Source organism: Zootoca vivipara, chromosome 5 (assembly GCF_965207765.1).
Source record: "Zootoca vivipara chromosome 5, rZooViv2.hap1.1, whole genome shotgun sequence".
In the NCBI taxonomy this organism is placed as follows: domain Eukaryota; kingdom Metazoa; phylum Chordata; class Lepidosauria; order Squamata; family Lacertidae; genus Zootoca; species Zootoca vivipara.
This window is the reverse complement of record NC_142588.1, coordinates 61495486-61515852: the sequence shown is the minus strand read 5'-3', so window position 1 is coordinate 61515852 and position 20367 is coordinate 61495486. Positions and strand designations below refer to the sequence as shown.

At 41.6% G+C, this 20367-nt stretch overlaps 1 protein-coding gene across 2 annotated transcripts in view; it reads right to left on the bottom strand.

Moving 5' to 3' along the window:
- The window catches only part of RYK (receptor like tyrosine kinase), a 30575-nt gene extending 10675 nt beyond the window's left edge, over positions 1–19900 (bottom strand). Inside the window, exons 1-7 of one of the 2 annotated variants that reach the window (XM_035133136.3) lie at positions 19397–19900; positions 10664–10785; positions 9372–9471; positions 7496–7630; positions 4405–4461; positions 3367–3511; positions 1961–2061 (exon numbers count right to left, since the gene is read on the bottom strand). In XM_035133136.3, the coding sequence (XP_034989027.1) occupies positions 1961–2061; positions 3367–3511; positions 4405–4461; positions 7496–7630; positions 9372–9471; positions 10664–10785; positions 19397–19607 (871 nt within the window). In that variant the 5' untranslated portion in view covers positions 19608–19900. The remainder of the gene's footprint in view (positions 1–1960; positions 2062–3366; positions 3512–4404; positions 4462–7495; positions 7631–9371; positions 9472–10663; positions 10786–19396) is intronic. The other variant, XM_088670749.1, reaches the window with a different exon arrangement.
- Positions 19901–20367: the final 467 nt, after the last annotated feature.

The window sequence follows — 20367 nt, the reverse complement described above, 5'->3', positions numbered from 1 at the left end:
TGCCACAGGATGCAATGCAGAATAATTATCTTCTGGTTAATTACTGAGTATCATACACATAACAAGATTGAAACAAACATAGAAAGCAAACACATTGCCCTCTTCTGGGCATTAGGAGACATTGCTTATATGCAAAGTGAATCCTGTGTTTATAATTTTTTCAAAATTGATAAAGCATCTCAAAATTATTTTGGTTTCTAGTAAAAATATTCCAATGCCTTTCACAAGGACTTTTGTTTATGTAGACTGGGTGAAGCTTTGTGGAGCTGGTCAATCTGGAACATTCATAGCGGCAAGCTGAGAGGTCTCTTCAGCAGGAGGAAAGATTTCATAAACGAAATAAACTCTCCTGTCCCTATTCTTCCCAATGTCTCAAATAGCTGCAGTTGCAGAGACTGATCCTTTATTTCCAAGAACCTTTTCTTGCTGGTATTCCATTCTAGTCAAATGGGCTCAGACGATCTAGATACTCATAGATATTACTGTTTCTCGAAACCTCCTTGAGGTTTTGTAGAATCAAACGTTATCCTAATTGTATGAAATTATTAGGGCATTGTCCTTTCAAACAGTTTCTGATCTAGCACATCTTAAGGGTTACCTTGCTGCCCCATAATAGGGAAGTGTCAAAGAGAAATTACTAACAGCAGTGCAGTCTAAGGAACTGTTGCCCTAAAAACAGTAGCACAGAATATTTGGTCACACTGGGGATGACAGAGGCTATAGCCCAACACCATCTGGAAACCCACAAACAGAACACAAGTGAAAAAGTAATCTTCTCATCTGTGATTCCCTGCAATTGGTATTGCATACTGCCTCTAACAATGAAGTTAGAACACAGCCAAATCCACTGATAAGAAAGCTCCCTATTACTTACACAAGCAGTGATGATGGGTGCTATCATTCAACCCACTTTGGGACCATTTGTAGTATTGTGCTACATTCTGGGAACCTCTTGAAATTGTGGGATGGGCACCCAGAGTGTAATGGGACAGGAAACATTTCTTTTCACCCTATGCCTGAACCTACATCATTCAGGGGGATCCCCCAGTCTTTTTGCAGGAATACAGATGGGGGCAACAAATTGTCCTTCGTGAGCTTACTGAAGTTAACGTATTTTAGGATCCAAGTCAATTGATTCAACCAAATTAAAAGTATGGTGAAAATTAACAATTATGCATTCTAATCCATAGATATACAGAGGAAAGTCTGAACACATGGCAATGGCAACAGTGTCTGCTGCAGTCTCACAAAGGGCATGGACATGTCAATAATCTGAGGCAGCACAGAAGAATACACAGAAAAAAATGATTTGAAGGCCATCATCCTACCCTTACACATTAACTGTTTTGCCAGCAGTCTGAAAATAAGTGCAGGCTGAGATCTAGCAATGAAACAGACACTCCAGGCAGAGCTACATGCACTTGGTGAAAGCATGTCATCTCTGTGTTAGCTCCTTCAGGGGGATTGAACATTTATATAGGAAAATCAGGGAGGAGTCTTTGAAGAAGTCAGGGTTCTCTATGGGTTGAGAATCCCATGTTTCTCATATAATGTGCAGTATTGTGATCATAGAATCATAGAGTTGGAAGAGACCACAAGGGCCATCCAGTCCAACCCCCTGTCGAGCAGGAAACACCATCAAAGCATTCTTGACAGATGGCTGTCAAGCCTCTGCTTAAAGACCTCCAAAGAAGGAGACTCCACCACACTCCTTGGTAGCAAATTCCACTGCCGAACAGCTCTTACTGTCAGGAAGTTCTTTCTAATGTTTAGGTGGAATCTTCTTTCTTGTGATCTTGCAGCCCAGGGAAACAAAGGCCACTAGGATTCCAACTCTAGACTTTTCACACATTTTCCTGCTAGTCAACATCAGTATGATCTCTTAGATCAATCACTATGACTAACACTTAAACATACAAAGTTGAGGCGTGTGGGTATCTGTAATTAGATTAACACTTACTAGTAATTGGTGTTGCATTGTTTGGTGTGTCAGCTCTCAGGTACTGTGTTGTTTGCGTTGAGGGCTGAGATAAGCCTTGAGAACTACTGCTGTCACTAATGCTGTTTTGGAAAAGAAAACACAATCATTTTCTAATTTTCAACCATTTACTGGTAACTTTTACTGAAGCTAAGATACTACTTCAGCTGTGCAGCTAAAAAAAGATTAACAAAACCAGACCTCTCCAAAACTCAACTTGAATATAGCAAAAATGTCAAAAGCTTTTAATACAGTACTTTAAATGAATATCAGAACATGAAAAAGCAATCAAATAGCATTTTGATTAATAACGTTTTCAATCAAATCAACTGCAATTTAAGCGATTCCACCTTTAACTATTGCAAATCTTGCCGAAAAGGAAGACAAAAACTGTAGCGTAGTGGGGAAAGTCCAAACTTTTAAGTTTGTAGATTTGAGTTCTGATGTGTTATAGGTTTCAAATAAATTAGAGGAGATGTAAGGGAAACTATAGTGGGCCAAGCATTTTTCCAGAGTTTAGCTGGTAATATGTACAACAGAAGTCAGAATGTTCTTGTTTATGTCCCCAACAGATAAAAGGGGTTGGACTGTGCATATATAGCACTTTGGGGGGGGGGCCTCTATTGAGTATTTGCACCTGTCTTTGTAAATTGACTATGACCACAATGAAGAAATGCATCTGTTTTTAAAAATGAGTAACAGCCACACATTTTAAAACATATTTTCAAGTATTATTCAGTGATGTTAGAGGATTCCCCCCCCCCTCAATCATCCCTAGTTGCTCCAAGTATCTTCACTTTCAGTGCAACTGTTAGGGATGTGCAAATTGTAAGCAGGGAAATGAAGTTTAAGAATATTATTTAAATGGAGAGGATCTAGGGGTGGGAGAATCCCAAGAACTATCAGCACACAGAGACAGTGAAGGCGGGGGGCGGGGGAGTTAGTTTGGGACATTTGGAACCTATTATGATTAATCTTAATCTATTTCACAGAATATGCCAGTGCCTTAGAGCAGCCCCACTAGATTAGGCTCAACACCCATGTAGCTAGCAGCCTGTTCTCACAGAGGCCAGCCAGATGGCTTAAGTGAAGTCCACAAACAGGAGAACATGAATGCAATAGTACTCTCCCACTTGTGTTCCCCTGAAACTGGTATTGAGAGACACACTGCCTTTGAAACGTGAGGTAGTATTAAGCCAACATGGCTAGCAGCCTGATAACTTAGTAAGTCTTGTATTGCATTATCTGGGAACACTGAAAAACAAGTTATATACTGCGCTGACATTAAGTTCTCAGGTCTAGGAGCTACCTTTAGTGCATCAAGAAGTCCATATAATGTCTCAAACATGAAAATGGAAAGAAAATGGAAGTCCATGTTTTTTCTTTACCTGTCTTCCAATTCTATTCTCTTCATACTGTGAAGATGCAAAACAGCTAGGATTATTGCTACCAGGAATATGACTGCACAGCAAACTCCTACACTGATATAAAACACACGCGTAGAAGTGGTGGGAGCTGCATTTACAGGATCAACTGAAATGGAAGAGCAAAGCATTACTGCAACAAAATGGATAGAACATTTGCCAGTTTCAGCTAAGTTCACATACAAATGAATAAGTAACATGTTTATTTTTATTTTCCTATTATACTGTAGTATATAATTTAAGTTTATAATTTAAGGGTCCCTTTACCTTTTTATATAATTTAAGTTTATGGTGAAGGAAAAATGTGACTTCCAAGATTAGTTTTAGAAGTCTAAATATAAAATATTGAAAACAGTCACTAAGAGATGCCTAGAAAAACTAGATATCATAGCCTTTAGATACAAAACCTCTACATTAAAGTCTTCATTGAAGTACAAAAAGAGAAGACTCTGATGAGTACCAAGGACAGAGAGATGCCCTCCACTACAAAGAACTCATTAGCTAATAATGCTAATAACTCGACATGAAAAAATTATGAAATTGCTTCCACCAAAAGGCCAATGGAGTTTTTGTAATATAATATCTTCACTAGTAAGTTGCCTTCTCTCTATTTACTGTTCACAGGAATTCAATTCATATACCCAAATATGCAGCCCTGTAACATGCAAATTCAAAAATACATTACCTAAAAAGACTGATAGCAAAACTAATCTCTTACAGATCGGCTTGGTGGAGTACCCAGTTCACAACATGATAATCAATAAAAGAAGCATGAAATACAAAAATGCGAAAGTACAAGCTGCTGGGGATTTATACTGTCTGCCTCTTAAAAAATCTGACCAATTTCCCTTATCTAACAGCAGAAGGGGAAGAAATGTGTTTGAATTATGCAGACTGATAATTTTAAAAGAAAACGACAGATCCCCAACTTCTCCTGTGTGTGGCATATGAATAATGGTTTCAGGAATCTTCCATTTAAAAGTATGAAACACATTTACTTACAAATAGCTTTGCTGATATTTTTGTCCAATACTGGTGGTTTTACTTCTAGCTCAGGTTCTAAAGACAAAAGTGGGGGGGGGGGGACATTTGATATCACTTTTCCTCTGACTTTTACTTTTCATACCAAGACAATGAACAGAAGAACACTTTATTCCATCTTCTATCAATGCTAAGTCAAAAATAAATTAATCAAGATCTGGCAAACCCGAGAATTCAAAGTACTGATAGTTCACCTACTATAAGGAGCATAGCTGCCAAGTTTTCCCTTTTCTCGCGAGGAAGCCTATTCAGCATAAGGGAAAATCCCTTTAAAAAAGGGATAACTTGGCAGCTATGATAAGGAGGAAGAAACATACCACACAGTAACACCAACTACAAGATTTCAGTAACATGGAGACTGGTCCTTGAAATTAAAAATGAATACAATGCTAACTGCCAAGGGTTGACCCTTGTTTAAACATGTGCCAATGAAAGAACATAAGCTGAATTTTCAGATGTAAAACCCCAAGAAAGGGAATGGGGGTAGATTTAGCACATGGATACATTTGTATTGCATTCTTTGTGTTTCATGGGAACACAATATTTAACTTTCAAGCTTTCCTGTAATCATTGCAACTATTCATGCCCATGAGTAGATGCTATCGAGAAGAAATTTATTTACTGTATTTCAGATCCACCCTGCAACCCAAACTTTCTCAGGACATGTAAATGTTAACCCTTCTCTAGGTCTCCACCTTTCTAGAGGTCTAAAGCATATTGGTTATAGGTAGCTTCTGTTTCCAGTCATGCGTCTTGGTTTAAATATTGATTTCCTGCATTCCCAATGTTAGTAATGATCCTTTCTGGTTAACAATATCCCTTTTATTGAGATACTGCTGCAAAGTTTTAGTTGTTGTTGTTGTTTAGTCGTTTAGTAGTCATGCCCGACTCTTCATGACCCCATGGACTAGAGCACGCCAGGCACTCCCGTCTTCCACTGCCTCCCGCAGTTTGGTCAAACTCATGTTGGTTGCTTTGAGAACACTGTCCAACCATCTCGTCCTCTGTCGTCCACCATCTCGTCCTCTGTCGTCCCCTTCTCCTTGTGCCCTTGTCTTTCCCAACATCAGGGTCTTTTCCAGGGAGTCTTCTCTTCTTATGAGGTGGCCAAAGTATTGGAGCCTCAGCTTCAGGATCTGTCCTTCCAGTGAGCCCCCAGGGGTGATTTCCTTAAGAATGGATAGGCTTGATCTTCTTGCAGTTTTAGTACTGGTAAGCAAAGTCCTAAAATCACCTGCTCCCCTTAAAGGCCAGACCCTGTACCAAGATTGTCTGGGCTTGGTAAATTTACTGAGGTTTGGCTGGAAGTGCAGCAAGGAGAGCCTTCTTGGTAGTGGCATCTCAGCTTTGGAATTACCTTCCCTCTGAAATACAACTGGCACACACATTGTTGGAAGCTTGACCCGCGGCCTTGGTTATTTGCCCAGACCTCTGCGGAAATGTATTGTCAGAATGCATCGGTTTGGAATTGCCTTGTTTTATGCCATTTCATGTTTGTTTTTATGCTGTTTTATGAATATGGAATTGCTTTTTGCAATGAAGAACAGGATAAAAAAGGTTTAAATAAATAATGTTGCCAACATCTTTACAAACATACAATAAGCCAACAAGTTTAAACATCGTATCACAATATACAAAAACGTTCCTTTAAAATTCAACAAAAATAGTATACAAGTTGCAGTTGAAGAAGAAAATATTGGAACTTCATAATATATTAAATCAGTTACGTTAGTATTGAGCATTTATCAATGTTTTCAAAAATCAATAAACAGTAGCCAAGCCTTTTCAAAAGTTTGCGCTTTTCTTTCAACTCTTTAATAGGCCAATATTACTAAGTTTGCAGCAAAACTCCCGTGTTTTATAGAGCAGCGTTTCTCAACCGGTGTTCCGCGGCACAGTAGTGTGCCGCGAGACACCGGCTTGTGTGCCGCGACGTGCGGCGAGGAAAAGGGCACTTTGCATTGCTGACGGACTTCCGGTGAGGCAAGATGGCGCGCGGCACGGCAGCGCGAAGCTCCTGAGAGCGACCAGCGTGCCCGTGCTGCCAGCCTAGCCTCCGGACCGCCGGTACGCGGGCGCCAAGTGAGCCCGGCGGATCGACCGGGGAGCCGCTGGAGGCTCCCCCCGCGACCCCACCGGAGCAACACCGAAAGCGCCCGGCTGGAGGATCAACGGACCCCTGGGCTCCGCGGCAGCCGCGTGGGTGTCGGAATCGCCCGGCGGATCAAGCGGGGAGCCGCTAAAGCCCCCCAGCGAGCCCGCCTGCGGCCGGGAAGAGCTCCGAAGCCCGGGACCTCCCACCACGTGACGGCCCTGCCTCGTCACCGCAGCCGTCGCCACCCCAGCCGCCCCAGGAGAAGAGGAAAAGGAGGGAGGCCCCCCCCAGGTGAGGGAAAAAGGGAAAGATAGGGAGGAGAGGGCCCCTCGCCACCCCCCAACCCAGGTGAGAGCGCCTGGTGGGTCCGCCTGGCTACCGCGCAGCAGTTCTTCAGTGGCATGCTTTACGTCTCCCCTCCAAACTAAACTAAATATAGGGCGGCACAGAGTTGGTGTGCCGCGGGATTTTTTTTATAGAACAAGTGTGCCGTGGCCCAAAAAAGGTTGAGAAACACTGTTATAGAGTATGCCATTTAGAGACAATTACAGTCTTCACTGCAGTTATTGGGTATTATATTTTCTTTCATCTGCACTTTCCTTCAGCTTTGTAGAAATTCTTTTGTCCACATTTATTGGAAGCTATTTTTGACACATCCTCTGCTCCAGTACACCACTGACCCCAACAGCCCTCATCTCACACTGCTCAAACAGGTCTGTCCAATACTCTCAAAACCAATCCAAACAGATCTGAAAAGTCTGCTTCCAACTAGGCAAATTACAGCTCCCAACACTGGTGGCAGCTCCTACACACTTGCTTTCTCTGGGGTTGGGTGGGAAGAGAAAGAGGAGGAAAAGGGTGGTGATGGAGGGACTCTAGCTATGTGCAATGCAATTGAAAAAAAATTACAAAGCTGTATTATCTCTTTAATATGAACAATGAATAAAAATGTCTTACTTTTGTAGCACATTTTCCTTCGTTTGAAATTTAAGACTGTGATATTTTTGGAAGCATTAACTGTCATGTTGAGCTGCATTAGTACCGTAACATCAGAGTCTAATCTGCCTGTACAAGAGAGTTCCACCCGAAACACTGTAAATAGAAAAGCCACATAGATACATGTTTTTAAAAGATAAAATGAAAAACCACACATTTTAAATCAGCAGTGCAAAACTGCCTTAACTCCTGAGCATTTTTAATTCCTTTGTTACAGCTTGTTTTTTTTAAAAAAAATTTTTAAAAGGCATTTATACCTTTAGCCAAAAATGCTAAACTATTTTTAAAAAACTGGCATGATTTCTTGATTCCTCTTTTCATGTTCCTTATGAACATTAAGAATAACCCTGCAAATGAGACCAAAGTCCTTTCTAATCTGATATCCTGGTTCCCCCAGCGGCTAACCAGATGCCTGTGAGAGGCCACAAGCAGGACATGAGTGCAACCGCCTTCACTCACTCTTGCTTGCCAGTGGCTGGTATTCAGCTGATGCCACTAACACTGATATTGGAGACAGTATATAAGCAGCAGAATTAGAAGAAATTGAGAGTTGTATTTTCCATGAATTTGGCTTGAATTTAGACAAACCACACTTCTGCTAAACAAACTATGGCTTATATTCAAATCATCCTTTTCTCTAATCCCTTCTTTTCAAATTAATTTTATTGTACAAAATAGTGATATACAGACCACCGTCAGTATATGAATATGTAAATGCCACTCCTCCAACACACATGTATAACACATCGACTTTATAAACATAAAACTAGGAATTACAGAATTGGCACATGGACAACAACTTACCTATCCACATAAAACACTGAATTCTTTTCAAAGATTAAGAAACCAAGATTTGAAACTTGATAATGGCTTATATAGGGTTTCAAGTAACACACTCAAAGCAGACCCACTAAAAGCTTATTTTTATTTTTATCCAAACAGCTTAATACTTAAAATCTCTAAGCAAATCTCAAAAGTACAGACTTGAAAACAGATGAGAAATCTTGAAAAAAACAGGGTCCAGTTTTAGAAGTCAGGGAAAGCCTGATGTACGTCTTTACAACACATCTGATAAAACTGATGGGATGGTGTTTCACATACAGTGGACCCTCGGGTTACGTTACCTTCGGATAATGTAACTTTCAGATTGCAAACGTGGCAAACCTGGAAGTGTATACTACTAGGTTTTGCTGCGCGCACATGCGCAGAACGCTCTATAGTGCCACACGTAGAATCAGCACCTCTAGATGTGGACTTTTCGGGTTATGTACGGAACCCCGGAACGAATTATGTTTGTATCTGGAGGCTCCACTTTATTTCAGAAGGAAGGGCATTCCACGGTGCATGTGCAATGGGTGGAGGAAATGTCCAATTTGGGGTCACCGCCTTGTGATATTCTGTAGGGTTTTATGCCACAAGTAAAATTTCCCCACACAATCTAAGTGATCTTACAGTTCTATACATGGGCAGGCAGTTCAGCAAGTAAACCTGGAACTGAGTTGTCCAGGGATTTATATTAATTTTATTACAGACTTTACATTCCTTCTTCCAAGGATCATATGCTAATAGCAGACCTTGAGCACACCCTAGTAGCTAACTGGCAGCCAGGGTAATTCCCTCAGCATGTGAGTAATATCTGCACATCCAGGTACTTCACTCCACAACTGGGTCACAGTGCTCTGCACCAGCTGCAGTGTGCAGATCAATCCCAAAGCAAAAACCACATGAAGCACATTACAGTAGTTCAACCGTGAGGTTACCAACACATGAATCATGGCGGTGAAGGTATCCCCATTAGCACATAGCATTACAGTTTGTGTAATAAAGGACTACTTACCTGATAAAGTACGAGGGACTTCTCCTTGTTCAGAAATATTTGCTTGTGGCATATCCATAGCCAATAGATTATCAACTTGAAATCCCAGTTTATATTCAATCTGTAATGATATGCAGAACAAGCCAAAAAGAAAATATGCTCAATAAAAGGGTATGTATTTGCACTGATTTCTACTTGAGATAAATTAAGAACCAAATTATCAGAAGCGTGCTGCTAAGTGTCCAACAAAAATGAACAAGGTAAATTCAGAGGATGAAATCAGACATTCCCTTAATCTACGTGCATCTCAACCAACCAATTATTAAGGGGGGGGGGGGGGAGGTAGAATCTGGATCAAAACCAGAAAAGGTGATCTGTAAGCAGAAGGGATACTAAACCATACCAAGATGTGGAGATGGACCAATACAAAGTGACAGGCAGGAATCACTTTCTGCCAGAAAAACACATTTCCATTCACCCACAGATCTACCCAAAGACCTAGTTTTCGACACAGCCAGAACAGTTAATATTTCAGCTTTAATAAGCTGGATGCCAAAATATCACTGTTTGAATTATATTTAAATATTCAAACCAAAGCCAGCTATCCTTTTAAATGTCAAAAAACTTTTCTGACTCATGTGTGCACTGATACAATTTAATACATGTTGTATGGTTTCCAATCCTGAACCTGAGGCAAAATTATGGTTTACAGATATCTGAATTGGGCAAACTATGGCTACTGAGAAACAGGGAGGGGGGACTCTTGTGTATTTAAAGATGAAGCAGCACACAAGCCTAAAGCTCATTCATGAAAACCAAACTGTGTTTAGGACAAGTGATTTGAATCAAGCCTATGAGATGAAGAGAAAAGCTTTCTCACATACTATACTTTTTAAGCGCAATCCTAATGCATGTCTAGTAAGAAATAAATCCCACCGTGTTCAGTGATACTTTCTCCTTGGTTAGTGTACACTGGGTGCAATGGAGTTTACTTCCAAATGGACAATATTTAAGAATGGGCTGTTGATCATGGACACATGCTGCACATTCTGCCTAAGTTCATGGACTTCTGCTTCCTTCCCCCAGCTCCATGCGTGGAGTTGAAGATGGGGTGGATGGAATCCATGAAACTGCTCCAGGCAGCAAAGGATCTCAAAACCCACCCACAACTGCTACAGTGTGTTATACCAGCTGTAGCACCCCTTACACATGTAGCTTCAGTCTTAGGTTACCCACCCTGGTTAAGCCCTCCAATGCCACACAATGAATACTGTTGCCTAATTCATCCACATAAAATAATAGTTGGTGCTTACCTTAGCCTTGGAATGCCAACTGAAATGGAGGCTGTTTGTCTCACTTGGTACCAGCAGATTAAAGGACAGAGCGTAGTGATTGATAAGGTCATTTCTCACATAATAAAGTTCTGCATCAATACCTAAAACATGTTTAAAACAAGGGGGGTGGTGGAAATGAAGTTAAAAGCTAAGCTACAGCCACAGACAATTTAGTAAACAAGAAGAAAACTAACATTTAGTGCCAGTTAAGCCAATTTAACCCAATTCACCTTCAACATTTAAATAAATGTTTAAAATCAACTAGTTTCTCTCTCTCTCTCTCTCTCTCTCTCTCTCTCTCTCTCTCTCTCATACACACACACACACACAACTTCTCTACTCGTTCATGGGGGAGAAAACAAGCCAGAGCCTGGCTTGTTGTGGCATGGGCGCATGGGCTTGTGGTTTGTTTTCATGAAACCAACTCTGAGCAATAAGCCTAGAATAAACCTTTATTATAAACTATGAATTAATACAGCATGCAAACCAAGCTTTGGAATTGATAAAATCTCAGGTAGAATAGATTCATTAGTCCTTAGCATCAACAGAAACTTTCCTCCTATTGTGTATAGCTGGTGCAGTCTCCTCCAATCCCACATCAATTCCAATCAGGACCACGGCAGGAGCAAAGGACTAAAGCATCCCTCTTCCCCACAGTTCTGATGAGGCTAAGGGGTGTGTGTCAATGTTTGGTTGTTGTTTTAAAAAGCTGCTATGAAATATCTAACTATGGGCTAAATCATGTTTAGTATGGAAAAAGTATGGAAGGAGATAAGGAACACTACAAAAAGTTATGAATGTCCAAGGAAACGTGTACACAGACTCTCCAATTGCAGACAAAACAACAGAATAATAATTGAATAACTTATTCAACTGCCATAAAGAAAAACTTTTCTGGGATCAACTAAACAAATCTACTTTAAAACTCTTCTGACTTGCAGACCCCATTAAGCGAGCTCATATATAGAAAGCTTAAGGCTCAAGGATCTAGTTTCTTGTTACTGGATCTTACCTACAGTAACTTAAAGCAAACCACATGACAAGGCCTGTTTTTTTTGCTTTAGATTTTAAGAGGAAACACTGTTTTGCACAGGCAAACCCTAAATCACATTAACATATATCTTTGTGCTCCACACTTGGACATAAACCAGAGAGAATAAATTAAATCAAGCCTAGAACAAGAAGGTAGGCTTATGCCATACCACAGAAATTCAAGGTCATTCTTTAAAGATTTTAAAGATTTTAACATAACACATTATGAAGCAGACAAGGAGAGGCAGGGATTTCATTCTTAGAATGAAGGATGCTGAGGAACCCTTGTATTCATTACAATACTGGATCATGTCACTCTAGAAGTCTTAACAAAACCGGGGCTTTTTCAAGGGGCTGTTGCATAAAAGAGCTTTAAATCTTTGCAGTTTTAGAAAATACAAAAAGCTCTCCTCAATTAGCATGGGAAAGTGATTTTTGTTGATTTAAGAGGGGCTCTTGTGAGAACTCCCCCCTTGAGGAGCAAGACAGACAAACAATAGGTGGGTTTCATTTTCTGAACGCTCAACAGAGTTTGAATTACTAGAAGCAATTCTAGTATTATCTTCATCTTTATAGCTTATGTTCCTTGGGTCTCCTGTAAATTAAAACAATTTCTATGTGCCAGTTTTCCTTTCTTTTTAGCAAGTGGGTAGCTTTTTAAAAGTTAGGAATGCTTTATCAGAAATTTAAGCTATCATCCATAATCATTCAGATGGGACTTTTGTAAGAAAGCCTTTGTATGTGGACTTGGAAGCATGCAATACTACCGTAGTTTTCCTCTTAACCAAATGTGCACAAAATCACATTTATTATATTAATCACCTTCCTTTGACTTACATATTCTGCTTCAATTCACATCTTACCAACAACCATGCATAATATCCACTGAATGACCTGCAGGAACTGGCATGATCCTACCGTTCACAATTCTATTCAGTCTCATGGAGCAGAAGATATTTCCAACTTCTATTTTGCAATCCGGTCCATATGTGCATCTTATGGTATGAGAAGGTGGAAACTGCAAAAATATGTCCCTTTCCTCTCTCACTTGATGCTGTGCCAGGCCAGCAGATTTCTCAATTTTGTTTCCTTGGGGCTTACATCATCATTAAAATTTATGCTGCTCCCAACCAACTGATTTTGTTTGAGCTTCACTAAGTTTAATAGTTGAGACACAAATGTAACAAGAGATTTGAGAACTTCTGGAACAAACTAAGAAGAAACACAACAAATGTAAATTCTCATGGATACTATTGAACACAAAAAACATAGGAACAAAAATCCTAATGTAGCTAAAATGTGTGCCTTCAGTTGCCACAGTAGTGCCAAAGGGACCCTTCAGAATGTCTTGTTTCTCTTCCCATTCACTACAATGCAATTCAATTCACTACAATGCAATTCATGACTGAATAAATTTGTTTACTATGAGGTATGAGGTATTAGGGCAGGGTTGTTAATTGTGTCTACTGCAACAAATCATGCTAAATGATTCTATATCATATAGGCTGTGAGCCATACATTTAAAGCGGATTTCTCATCTCCAAAGAAATTTGGGAACTGTAGTTTACCTTGAAGACAGTTGCAATTCTCAGCCCCCTTCACTACAGTTCCCAGGATTCCTTTTTTTTGGGGGGGGAGATTATAAAGTTTGAATGTATGGTTTGAATGTGTGTATGATTATAAAGTTTGAATGTATGGTGTGTACACAGCATTTCATAGCTAATTAAAGGAAGCTAAGGAAGAGATCCTGCATCTAAGAACTAGATAACTCTGACTAATTTCATGTTGCTTTTTGCATCTTTTAAAAACAGGCAAGCTGATATCAAATTGTCTTATATTATGCTGCTCCTATCTTTGCTCTTCTTTTGCACATCTAAGTTACATTGCCTATAGGCATGTACTTCACTTTTCAAGCAATCCGGATAAAAGTCAAGTAGAATTAATCGGAACCATGAAAAACGCAGAGCTGAAAGAGGAAGTGAGAAAGTGCACCTCTTACAACTTCCTTCTTCAGCTCTATGTACTTTTTCAAGAGAGAAAAAGGGAGCAGGGAGGGGGGTAGCCTTAGAGCAGGGGTCAGCAAACTTTTTCAGCAGGGGGCCGGTCCACTGTCCCTCAGACCTTGTGGGGGGCCGGACTATATTTTGAAAAAAAATATGAACAAATTCCTATGCCCCACAAATAACCCAGAGATGCATTTTAAATAAAAGGACACATTCTACTCATGTAAAAACACCAGGCAGCCCCCACAAATAACCCAGAGATGCATTTTAAATAAAATGACACAGTCTACTCATGTAAAAACATGCTGATTCCTGGACCATCCGCGGGCCGGATTTAGAAGGCAATTGGGCCGCATCCGGCCCCTGGGCCTTAGTTTGGGAACCCCTAGCTTAGAGGCTTTATGGGAATCAAGTGAACCTCAAGGACACCGCTGTGCAAAAAGCATCATGCTAGCTTTTGCTGGGCAATATAGCTAGAATTGACACCATCTATCTGAAGGCAAAGCATAATAAATTAGTTTCAAATTTTAAAATCCATTATTAATTACAAAGACAACCACTGGACATTCTCATAATCCATCAGTTATTTTTCAAATTTCGGTAATTACTAATCCGACTCAATACAAGGCTTCTCCAACCTAGTGCCCTCCATCTGTACTGGTCTCCAACTCCCATCAGCCCCATAAAGCATGGTCAGGAATGATGAGAACTGTAGTCCAAAAGATTAGATGGCACCAGGTTGGGGAATGCTACTCTAGGCACTTTAGTGGGTTGAACAAGGTCACCAAGAATGCAAAGGGACCTAGAGACCTCTGCATCTACTACAGTCCTCCAGGAGTAGATTCCCACCCCTACAGTGTCGTTCACAGGTCCAGAAGTTTATGAACTACTTACTGAAAATACACACTAGACACTGCATCCTGAAGGCACCATTACATAGAGTAACTGAGCACACAAAAGGCTGTGGAGCCTCGGAGAAGGCCTTAATCACTTAAGAGTCCCTTCTGGAGTCCTGACTTTAAAATCCAATAACTGTGTCTGAGAATTCTGAAGTTTGGCACCAACTCTAAAAGCAATTGTCCACATTATCTAAAACATACTCAAAAACAGCATACTGCACTAAAATTTATGAACCACGAAGGGGGAGAGAAATCACGACAGTGTAATAAACCATCAGCACAGAATTAGTAAAATGATATGTTTTATTAGACTACTGAGTGTTTAGAAATATAGTAAACATTCATCCTTTCAAATCTTTAGGCATGAATATTCAGAGCAAACATGCAATAAAGATCTAGTTATTTCAGGTCCTGGTATGTCACTGCTCATCCTATGACAACAAATACTGCCAAAGATTCATTTTGCTACATCAACATACTTTTACATCTAGAGTTGGTAAGCATATTTCAAATTTGTGGGCATCAGAATGAAGCTCTGGCCAGCATTAATTTTCTTCATGCCCTAACAATTTGGCCTCTGGAATTTATCCAGGCACTCTAATCTGCACAAAATGATCTTTATCTAAGCTTGAGTTCCACTCTGCCTCGTGATCCCAGATGGTTATAGGCTGCCTCATCAAGAGCAATGGGAACCGTGAAACACATCTGTATCAGCTGTACATGCACAACTGGAAAACATATTCAGCCATTCTAGCATCTGTCTCTACCACCTCAGACTTAGATATTTAATAAGCTGGAGCATCCTCAAAGCAGATACAGACAGCCAACTTAACAAAGTAAGCTCCTTCCTCGAGGTTGTTTTCCCTTCAGTAATTGTTACTGTGTAGTCATCTTTTCTCCCTGAGCACTATGTTAAAGGACGGTTTTCAGCTAAGAAATAATTGTTCTGCAATATATCACACAACTCCAGGCAGATATATTCAAGGACCATACAACTGATGAGATGGTGGCATGCAAGAAATCTAAAAAGGTTAAGTATGTACAGTATTCAAAAGATTTTAACACACCTCGGCCTTATACACTAAAAGCTGTGTCTTAATTCAAATTAACAGCCATATCTAAATACCAGATCAAAATAGAACAGTAAATATAGATAGTACGTAAGTACAGTCATACCTCAGGATACATCTGTTGCGGGTTGCGTCTTTTCAGGTTACGGATGCGCCGAACCCGGAAGTCCTGGAACGGGTTACTTCTGGGTTTGGTGCATCCATGACCTGCACGCATGTGCAGAAGCGCCACATTGCATCATGTGCGTGTAGAGATGTGGCGCTTCATGTTGCAAACGGGCCGCCAGAACAGATCCCGTTCACAACATGAGGTACCACTGTAGCTCAAATTCAGAAGCTCAAACTTAATGGAAAATAAGACACCTAACAAGCACTGGCTCTCTTCACACGTTAGAATGCTAAACCATTGTTTGGTGCTACCGTACACCAACAAATATTCTGTTCCCTCACACACCAATTCAATAAATTAGTCTCTCAACAACTGCAGCACCCTGAAATGCCTTTCCACAGGAGAGGTAGGAATGTGGTGCGCAGGTGACTGCCATGGGTTAAGAGAATAGCTGAAAATCAGGTAGAAACAGCTCAGTTGAGTGGGCATTTGGATACAATTTATCAGGCAGTGATAGAGATGTGAATATATGCTAGAGCTTTTCTGAGTTTCCCTCCCAGCTTTTGCCCCCCAAAATGCTTTTGAAAAGCGCATTTTATAAGCTGTTTGGGTATTCAGTAATGAAAGCTGCTGAAAGGGAAATTTCGAGTACTCCAGAAACAACTTTCAGTATCTGTGCATAAATCATTAGATACAGTACCTATCTTTAATTAAAACTTTACAGTACATTATTACCAGAAGACTCCTCAATACCATCTGTGCAGTAAGAGATAGGATGGCATTGAAAATGTTAGGTGAAGAGATGCTACGACAATTATAGCAAGAATTATAAAGAAAACAGGCTTTTTCACTTTTTGTTTTGTAATTTCTCTGTGATATAATATTATCTGCACAAGTCCACAGGAAAGCACAGTTACAGCTGAAGTAAATAGCATAGATATGCAGCAGGACCAGACAACTGGCGATGTACAGGCAGAAGTACTACTGACATGCCTGGACCCCCCAAGCTATTTTTAGAATCTTAAAGGTTCTGGCTTTGTAATGATTTCCGTCATCCTTGTTCCATAGACAAGTTTGAAAAAGTGAAGATAATTATGTTACTAGGATTATGAAGATGTGAGTAAAGGAAATCTTGTAATAATCTTAGTGACCGACCAGAGAAAATGTCCTGTAACCATTGTTTGATAGCTTTAAAAGAGAGAAGTTATGAACTTTTGAAGTTGCCACATCAGTCTAACTGGGAAGTTCTGAATTGCCTTGTGTACACCTACACAAGACTGGAGTGGATTTACACCACTGGATAGCTCAATTGATCAGAGCATGGTACCGGTACTGATAATGCCACAGTCACAAGTTCAATTCCCACGTAGGACAGCTGCATATTCCTGCATTGCAAGAGGTTGGACTAGATGATCCTTTGAGTCATTTCTAACTCTATGATTCTATGAAGAATATTTTGTTGTTGTTGTTGTTGGTTAGTCATGTCCGACTCTTTGTGACCCCATGGACCAGAGCACGCCAGGCACTCCTGTCTTCCACTGCCTCCCGCAGTTTGGTCAAACTCATGTTGGTAGTTTTGAGAACACTGTCCAACCATCTTGTCCTCTGTCGTACCCTTCTAGTGCCCTCAATCTTTCCCAGCATCAGGGTCTTTTCCAGGGATTTTATCCATTTACAACTGTGAAAACTTTCCCACAAGACATTGTGTGTACCTAGTCCCAATCCGATGAGCCTGAGATATACACAACCCTATCAAGTAGAACTGCTAGGCAAACATACAGGAACACATTGTAACACCCCTCTTTCTGCAGTTATACCCATCCTACAAAATTTAAGATGAATCCGTCTTCTGTCAGTTTCTTATTTAATCATGCTTAGCACCTTTCCTCCACATAAGTGACTCTTTACTTCCATGACATCCTGGTCAAAATCTACTCTCAGCCCCCCCTGAAACTATAGAAAGCCTCTGTGACCTCAGATAAATTACCTAGTTTAAGGCAGCATCTGGATAGCCAGCATCTGGCTAAAAACTAAATGTTGTTAATAATATAAATTTCCAAGCTATGAAATAAGACTTGTACTGTACAGAGAACAGTGTTATACTGTAGCAAATTTATAAACAAAATGTGAAAAACTCTTTCCTTCTTTGACAGAAGTAAAATCACCTACATCAAACTATCTTTATGTATATTTGCAAATTTCAGTTTTGAAAATTGCTTACTTTAATTATCATTTCTCCCCATCCCAACATCTAGTTAACCAGAGACTCATAAATATGCACTTGTCTAGTCACCTGTGGTAAGTAAGCATTTCAATGAGAAAACCAGACAGTTATATTTTAATTTTTGTAACTTAGTAGAGACAGCGGGAGGAACATTAATGTATACATGAACAAATGAGTTAATAATAATTATTTTGAGCTAGTAACTTTTGCAGACATATTTTCAGGACTGCTTACTCCTGAGTAAAATATGTCTTTGTAAGAGTCTGCGAATATGTACAAATCAACAGCTTCAATAATAGGTATCTGGATATACAATGTGCCATTCAAAGGTTTTCAAATTCATTTTTTGAAAATATATATTGGAATAAATTGATGTGTTATGGCACGTAAAATTTTGTTAATGTTACTTATATTTTAGATTGAGATTTCACAATTTTATTATATTCCATTAACAAGGTTTAAGTGTGTACAGGACTAGGGTGACAAAATGAAGGACATCACTGACCCTTCCACCCAAAAGCACATTTACTGAAGAATTTTAGTGTTCACTTTAGAGTGTAGGCAAAATCTGCCATATTTTGGTAAATTTCATAAAGCAGTCATGCTGTGGCAATTAGATACAGTAAAATTAAATATGCAAGGACAAGATAAATAAATTAACATAAGGGATAAAGTGTTTACCCAGTCAAGTCTTAATGATTTAGTATCTTGCAGCATGAACTTCTAGGACAGGGCTGCATAAAATAATTTATTGTGTATGCACGGTACAAGCAGTACCACAAACAAACCCAAGTAGCACGTAAAAAGGCTTGAGTCTGAACTGAGTGCGACCGTCACTATTTGCAAAACACACCCACCCTCCAAGGAAAGACTGCTGCTGGCCTTGGTTCTGGGCTTCTCCCGCTCCCTCCTCCTTCACCATGAAGTGGTTTGGGTGGCTTTTGGGTGGAAAACGTAAACGTCTCACCCGGGCAGTTGCAAAGAGCGGTTTTGGGAATTTGCACCGTGAAGCACATTTGAAGCTATTAGGTCCCCCCTCCCTCCCCCAGCCACGTATTTTGTTTCCACCCCGAAACCCAAACCCAGCCTCCTCTCATAAAGCCCTCGCAAGGCGAGTCGCTGTGCAGCCTTAGCAGAGCAAGGCCGTACAAGGAACGAAGGCAGGACCAGCCGGGGAGCGGCGGGGAAGAGGGTGCCTGGCCAGAGCCGGGCGGCGACGCTCCCCACCCACCGACTGCACGGCCCTCTCGGGGTCTCCCTCCCCTCCCGGAGGAAGCCGAGCCTGGACGGAGACACCGCGGGGTCCCTCCCCCCGCCCCCCTCGCAGGCAGGCGCGCACGCGGAGAGGCAGCAGCAGCCGCCGCCCCTCACTCACCGATGAGGCGCCGCACCTCCTCTTGGCTCATGTAGACGCTCAGGCCGGGCCCAGCGGGGGCGGCGGGAAGGGGCGCTTCGACGGACCCCCCGGGAGCCTCGGAGGCCGACGCCGCCGACAGCAGGAGCAGCAGGGAAGGGAGGAGGAGGCGGCAGGGCAGCCTCGCCTCAGCCGCGCCGCAGCTTCCATCCCCCCGGCCACCCCGCACCATCGCTCGCTTCCCGGCTCCCTCGGCGGGGCGGGGAGGGAACCCGGGGCCCCTCCCCACCCGCGAGCACCTCACACTCGGCGGCGGCCGCTCATGCTCCGGCCGCGGCGCGCGCCCGCGCTCTCAGGGCCGGGAGTCATGGAGCAGCCTCTTTTCTTTTCTCTCTCTCTCTCGCTTTCCCTCCGTGCGCGCGCGCCCCCCTTTTTCCGGCCGCCCCTCCGGCGGAGCAGAGTCAGGCGAGCGAGCGAGGCCTATCCCCCAGTCCAGTGCGCGTGCGCCGGCGGACGCGACAGCCCGCCTCTTTTTCCTCCCGCGCTTGCGCAAAAGGGCCCACAAGGAGCAGGCGGGCTCCTGCGAGCTGGAGGTCGGGTTTTTTCATGTTCACCGCGCCCCCTCCCTTCTGTATCCGTGACGTCCCATTTCACCGAACGCTTAGATTCACCTCCCGGAGATGGGATCCTGTGCGCAATTTCTCTGGGAGTAAGTAAACGCATATTGGATTGTGCTGTTTACCTCTCTGGTAAGAGTGAGGGCAACTCAGCTGCAAAGCTGATTTTTTAAATTCCTGCGAAGGAACCTGCTCTGTGTAGGAGCAGTGCACCGTGTCATCACCGATTTCTGACGTTGCGAAGGGTCGTTTTGCGTATATATTAAGTGCTGATTGAATTGTCACTGGCTGCACTTCCGCATTTCATTGCTGTTAACTGGAGAATGACACTCCGTGCACTTGATGAAGCGAGTTCAATCTGATCCACCGAAAAAT